The sequence below is a fragment of the Aptenodytes forsteri genome, unplaced genomic scaffold, assembly GCF_000699145.1.
Source record: "Aptenodytes forsteri isolate BGI_AS27 unplaced genomic scaffold, ASM69914v1 Scaffold110, whole genome shotgun sequence".
Classification (NCBI taxonomy): domain Eukaryota; kingdom Metazoa; phylum Chordata; class Aves; order Sphenisciformes; family Spheniscidae; genus Aptenodytes; species Aptenodytes forsteri.
The window spans coordinates 118,919-125,760 of NW_008794583.1; the positions used below are offsets into that span (position 1 = coordinate 118,919).

The window sequence follows — 6,842 nt, forward strand, 5'->3', positions numbered from 1 at the left end:
TTGCCCAGAGAGGTGGTGGATGCCCCATCCCTGGAAACATTCCAGGTCAGGTTGGACGGGGCTCTGAGCAACCTGATCTAGTTGAAGATGTCCCTGCCCACGGCAGGGGGGTTGGACTAGATGACCTTTAGAGGTCCCTTCCAACCCAAACTATTCTATGATTCTATGATTCTATGAATTTAAGCCTCTGGGATATTTATCTATAGCTGTGTGCCTGTCACACCATGGCTAATACAGAAAGTGTTGGGGAATAGACCTGGAAAAAATGAGATCTTGTAAAAGCTGCAAAGTGGCCACTCGATGACTCTCTAAAGGACAACCAAGAAGTGCTTCTGTCAGTGAAGGCCAAGCCCTAGCACTCTCTTCCTTCTTGAAACCTTCCACGAATCCCCTGGCTGCCAAAGGTCCCTGGGGGCCTGGCCAGCCACCCAGCAGTGAAAGCCTGGCAAGCAGCTGCCAAAACAAAACCCATGATCTGGGCAGCCACTGGTGCCTGGATGAATTCTGCTCATAGCCCCTTCACAAGGGATGAGGCTCAGCAGCGGGGGAGAACAGCACACGCATCGTGTCAGTAATCTGGGACTGGATGTGCTTCATCCACCCCCCAAATCAGCTGTCAGCACAGGCTCCAGTAATACCACCAGGTTAAAAATAGGAAGTGCTAATCTTTATCCCTCAAACTTTTGTTATGCTGTCTCCAGAAAAGCAACAAGCGCTAATATGATTGCCCCTTTTAATCAGCAGATGAAAGTCCACCTCCTCCCAGCATCTCCTGCCTCCACATGCACCTCCTCCTAGCAGACAGGGTCCTCTCCTTGCTGCTGGAGTAAACCCTACTCATTTTGAGGGTCCACAAGCATAAACACAGGGAAAAGTCTGATCACACCTTCATGTCAGTTCAGCCTGTAACTTTGGGGGTGGGAGAGGCAGTTAAGTCCCGAAGGAATCCGTAGCAAAGCAGGAATTAACCTAGGAGACTGTGATTGTCAAGTTATCCTTGTAGATATGTCCCCCTCATTCCAGAAGAGAATCGAGTCAAAGCTATCATGTTGAAAATCTCTGCTTCCCCCCACCCAGAACCAAGTGTAGCACTCCCCAGCTAATAGTGCCGTTACTGTATTTGTGCCTTAAGGTGGAAGCCTCTTGCACAACGTTTCAGTGAGCACATAACACACCAGAGGCTCCAGCACACATTCTGTACATACAAACCCCCTGTGCAGACAGCGGCTCCAGCCAGGCACCCCGCTGGCTTGGAGCAGCAGCCCTGTTACTGCCTCTCTGTCCGACATCTGCAAGGCTGTAATTTTATTTGTGTTTTGCAGGTAAAAGATGAAAAAAACATACAGGAAATGTTCGACCTGAGTGATTATGAGAAATGTGAAGAGCTCAGGAAGTCCAAAAGCAGAAGCAAAAAGAACCACAGCAAATTTACCCTTGCCCACTCCAGACAGCCTGGAAACACGGTACACTTTGCTTGCAAGCATGCGGTCAGCCCGAGAAAGCCATTAGATCTTGGGGGTGAAACTGGATAGGCTGAGTTGTGTAGGAGTCCAGATCATGTCTCGTGGTTTAAAATATGTGAACGTCTATTTACCACATCAGGACTGATAGCACCAGTGAAAGATGGAGAGGGAAGCAGGGTTTCTGCTGGGAGAGGACTTGGGCCTCTGGTGCACTAAGTAAATATGACCAAGCACTTAGCTCTGGATCCACTTACCTGAGAGCATTCTGATTTTGGGAAAGGAAGGTATCGGAACATTTGCCAGGAGCAAGGACAAAGCCATTTTACTGCCGCCACTCCTGGCAGCTGTGGTTTAGCTGATTGCACTCGATTATTCACGGGGCGGGGCAGGGAAGGGAGGGATGCTGATGGTCCTTGGGTTTGCTGCCCAGATTTGGGCAGGATCAGAAGAGCTGCACGGGAATTTGTCCCAGGAGTACTTTCTGCCCAGAGGAAAGCTAAAAAGTGCCGGAATGGGGGCAGTGCTACCTAGGAGCAGGACTTTCCATGAGGTCTCAGTTGCCACTGCAAAAAGAGAGCCAGTCTCTAACTGCAAGCTGTCTCTGGCACAGATGCACCCACCCGCAGCCACACACGTGAGCTGGATTTACACTATTCATTCTGCCTTGTTTCAGTAGACCAAGCTTGCCCGCCCCACGCTTTGATAAGGATTGTGTAACACCATGAAATGCGAAAAGGGAAGAGAAGGGGAAAATAGAAAGCGGCTGCACTGTCCCCAAGCGCCCTGAGCAACGGAGAGAATTGAACAAAATGCTGTGGAAGCTAAAACTCATTTCTACTGAGTATCTAGCTTAAAAAACCCCTAAGGATCCTGGATCCCCTATACAGGCCATATTTTCAGAAGTGCTCTGCCCTCAGCGTGCATCTGACATATCAAAGTATGGAAAATCCGGCTCCTTCTGTGGGTACCTACTGTAGCTACTTGTCTAACAGGCTCTGTCAAAGTCTGAGGTGGCAACAGATAAATTGCATGTGAGCAGCAGATGCACAGAAAGGCTGCCTCATCGTTTGATGAGGGCAAAATCTAGGATGGTGTGTGGGAAGGCAAAGAGGGGGAAGGAGGAACTGCAGCCACGAGGGAAGTAAATATGGCACACAGCTTTTGGTTTGAAAAGCTGGGTACTGTGAGGAATCATGGTCTGCTTTGCAAAGGGCTGCCAAGAAGCAGAGAGGCCAGGTGCAGCGTGTGGCAGACCAGTGCTGTTTTGCAGGACTGGAGGATCAGGTCTGCTTTGCATTTTCCCACTAAGGCAAGCCAGCTGTAAAGGCCGTGTAGCTTTTCTGTGGGCAGGGACAGTGTGAAAGCATCTCTGTATGAGTTTAGTCACTGGCACTGACCTGAATTCCCTCTTTTGTAGGCACCAAATCTGATCTTCCTGGCTGTGAGTCCAGAAGAGAAAGAGTCCTGGATTAATGCCCTCAACTCTGCAATCACACGTGCTAAAAACCGCATCTTAGATGAGGTGAGCAGGACTCTGAGGGCTGGACCCAGGCTCCGTTGTCTCAACTTTAATCTTGGGTGAAGATTTTAGGCTGCCAGAGACAGCAGCAGCCCCTCCTACCCTCTCCATTTCCTATTTAAAAGGAGTGCAAAGCCATTGGGGTTTTATGGACTGCACTCAACCACAGCCACCGACACCTACAGAGTGGGCTCTTCTGAAGGTCTGGGATAGTTTGATCCTCCCAGCCTCAGGATTAATACGCAGCACTGATTGCAAAGCAATGGCAAGGGGCAGCTGCCAAGGCTCCGTCCCCTCCCTGGCACACCCAGCCCCAGTGACATGCCTTCACTTCGGGGCCCAGCCTTGCCTCGCACAGGGACGGTGGGACTATGTTTGGAATGGTTTCTCAGGGCTTTGGAGAGTCTTTCCTTGCTGCTCCTGGATGATCATGCAATGTGCTCATGTTTGCAAAGGAGCTTTAAGTAGCGGAACTGAATTAAGGAATTAACTGAAAACCAATATAGTCCCATGCTATCTTCGGAGCACCCTAATAGCACGGCACCATCTGTCAACCCACCTCAGTCCATCTTCATCCTTTCACCAAGGCTGCAGTTTGAAAGAGCATTTCAACGCTGTCGCACATTAACGCTTCATGACAACTATTCTTCAGCTTAGATCTGTCTCAGATCTCTCTCATCCACATTCAACTTACCGCAATACAGGCGGCCCACTGCTGTGATGCTGTTTGTTCTCATGGATGGCCACACAAAACCCTGTAGTGAAGGAAAACGAAGGTCAGACCATAGGAAAAGCTTTAGAGCAGAAAGCAGCATAGCAAACAATGGTATAGATTGCTTCAAGGAGAGTCTGTCACTGAAATCTTTACAAACAGATTCAACAGATAATTGTCAGGAATGACTTAAGTAGATCTGATCCCATCAAGTCACAGAGGGGAGAGACCAGGGAAACAGACTCTTCTAAGGCTGGATTCCCACACCCCATTCCCTGCTGGCTCTACCTGCAAATCTCCTTCTGTGCATCCTTGTAAGCACATAGATCAGCGAGTGCCACCTACAAGTCTTGGACCAGTGATGGCCCTTGGGACCAGTATGTTGTCGACACTGTGCAGGCAGGTTTTACAAACCTATCAGTCTGTGCGTGCCTGGGCACACTCACTAGGGAGGGTGTTCAGACTGTAGCCATCCAGTAACACCAGGCGGTCAGGCTGTGCTCCCAGACGCGATCCTGGCCCAGCTCGGCAGCCAGAGGAGTCCAGCAAGTTAGCACGTCGGGAATGCATTGCTTTCCTCATTCCAGCTCAGCACTAGGTTTGGTTCAGGTGGTGATCACAGCTCTCCTCCTGTTCAGCAATCATTTGCACTACAGAATTGCAAACTCTGTATTCGAGTCCAGGATTCGCTGTTTGCAACCCCAGCTTCTGTCTGCTGAGCACTCCTGCCTGACAGCCTTTAGCGAAGGATCCTGGCCCAGAGGTATGTGGGAGAAGTTCACCCTCAGCATATGGCCAGGTCACAAGAGAAAAGGAATCCTGGAGGAATAGATGATCTGCCACAGTGCATCTGGCTGATTACAGCTACAGAAACTAGGAATGGCTCATATTTCCTGTGCTCCCAGACGTTCACTAGCCTTTGTCACCCCTTTAGGTTACTGTCGAAGAGGACAGCTACCTTGCCCACCCAACACGTGACAGAGCAAAAATACAGCACTCCCGACGCCCTCCAACACGGGGACATTTGATGGCTGTGGTACGTATAACAAATTCCAGACACCTGTATAGGTAAAATTCCCTTGTAACTATTTCATTTATAAGTAAATGCAAGAAGACCTGGTGTTTGAGCTCTGGCCTGAACTGAAAACTGTAAGACCCAGGGCTGTCCTGGGTCATCAGATCTAGTCCTCCGTTCTTGTAGACCATTGCATTGTGCAAACCCTTTTGCAAAGTGGTAGCTTGCCATCACTGACGCCCATTTTCCTGATGCTGAAAATTAAATGCTCCTTCAAGTTCCTGATGGAGAATAGCCATACAGCTGGGGAACTCAGTCATGGGTTAGCACAGACGGCTTGTCCACGGCCGTTCAGCTGATCTGCATCTCAGCTAGAACCACGAACCCAGCGCATCTGGGGCTCTGTCACTAGGTCGCACTTGCTAGTATTCCTGGTCCATCTTTGCATCCTGGCGGAGGTGATGCATATCTTCAGTATAAGAGACGTCCAGAAGTAGTGTGCAGCCATGCCTGTTTCTGTGACAACACAGCTCTTCTTTGTCTGTTTCTGCAGGCATCTACCTCAACGTCTGATGGCATGCTGACACTCGACCTGATCCAGGAGGAAGACGCCTCTCCAGAGGATCACAGCACCTGCGAAGAGAGTTTCCGGGTGGATCTGGATAAGTCAGTGGCACATCTAACTGCTGGCCGGCGCCGGTCAGACTCAGAGAACGTCAAGTCGTCAGAGAAACGCCAGACAGGGAGCCTCCCGAGACGGGAGGTAACCTCATGGGACAGATCTGGGCAGCGCAATGACTCCTTTGACAAAGGGACCATGTACACACCACAGGTCCCCAAAAAGCTCTCGCACTCAGAAAAGAATAAATGTGCCTCCATGGAAGAAATTCTGTCTCGACGGGACTCTTCCACGCACCGGGCGGTGCTGAGAAGGGGGCTGGAGGCTCAGTTTGCCTCAGCAGAACCAGAGCAGCTGTCCCGGATACAAGAACTGGTTGCACTGAAACTGGAAAAAACTCAGGAACTGCTGACAGAGGTGAAGGGCTACGGGGAAGGCAAGAGAAAGACCAAGGATTCCAACACCAGCACCACCACCACCACCTCTTCTTCCTCATCATCTTCCAAGTCGGACTCTGAAAGGATCCTGCAGGAATCTGAGAGGTTGCTGGGGGAGGCTTCCTCCACCTGGAGCCAAGCCAAGAGGGTGCTGCAGGAGATCAAAGAGTTGAGGGACCTGTACAAACAGTTTGAACTGCAGCAGTCGGACTCAAAACCCAAACAGAGCTCACAGTCTCAGTACAGGAAGAGTATGATGTGAAGGCAAGCCTTGGGATTGGGAGGGAGGGACAGGGGAGGGCGGCCATTTGGTCTTTTTTTTAATTATTATTATTTACAGTGTTCAAAAGAGTGAAAAGGTGCCTGTTCTCACCCAAATTTGCTTCTCAAAGCTTGAACCCTTCCTTTCCTCCATCACATCCCCTGACGAAACAACCCTGTGTTCCGATAAATTCAGTTACAGTTTATACCTCCTTTTTTAAAGAGCACCCTTTGCACCGCAGGCCCCCAACTTCTGTCATGCTTGGAGGACGGAAGAAAGCACCAGTTCCTAGAAAATGCCCCTGCATGCCTGGAGCAGCACGTGCATAACAATGGGGACAGATGCTCTTGCGCTGTATAAGCCCTGGCTTTGCTGCTCTAACGTCTGAGCTGTATCCTGCATTACAGCTCCTTGACCAAGAGTCTCGTCTTGTTCCCTCACTGTCCTCCTGGAAATAAATGACAAAAAAAGGTGTCCGTCCCAGCCAATGCTTGGAAGTCCCCATTATCCAGGAACTGTCTTGAAGATGCTTGGAAGTTCAGGCTGACCTCAAGTTTTACGCGAGTCATCAGAGGCACTCGCTGGACTGCAGCTAGCGGGGTTCTGTCCTGGCACAGGTCCCTTTTGTGAACTCCTGGGGTCGGCAGCTGTTATTCTTGTGGTACATATACAGCCCTCCAGAAGGAGGGCAACAGGTATGCAATCTGTGTTCAAACTAATCCTGTCTGTCCGTTGATGCTTTACAGAACCCCCTTGGCCCTGTGCAATGGGAGTTAGCAGCTATATGTCTTCCTTTCTGTGCAAATAGAGGATCA

At 50.1% G+C, this 6,842-nt stretch overlaps 1 protein-coding gene across 1 annotated transcript in view; it reads left to right on the forward strand.

Moving 5' to 3' along the window:
- PLEKHO1 (pleckstrin homology domain containing O1) overlaps positions 1 to 6,234 on the forward strand; it is a 20,348-nt gene extending 14,114 nt beyond the window's left edge. Inside the window, exons 3-6 of the mRNA XM_009272567.2 lie at positions 1,323 to 1,463; positions 2,881 to 2,985; positions 4,629 to 4,730; positions 5,263 to 6,234. Of these exons, the coding sequence (XP_009270842.1) occupies positions 1,323 to 1,463; positions 2,881 to 2,985; positions 4,629 to 4,730; positions 5,263 to 6,027 (1,113 nt within the window). The 3' untranslated portion in view covers positions 6,028 to 6,234. The remainder of the gene's footprint in view (positions 1 to 1,322; positions 1,464 to 2,880; positions 2,986 to 4,628; positions 4,731 to 5,262) is intronic.
- Positions 6,235 to 6,842: the final 608 nt, after the last annotated feature.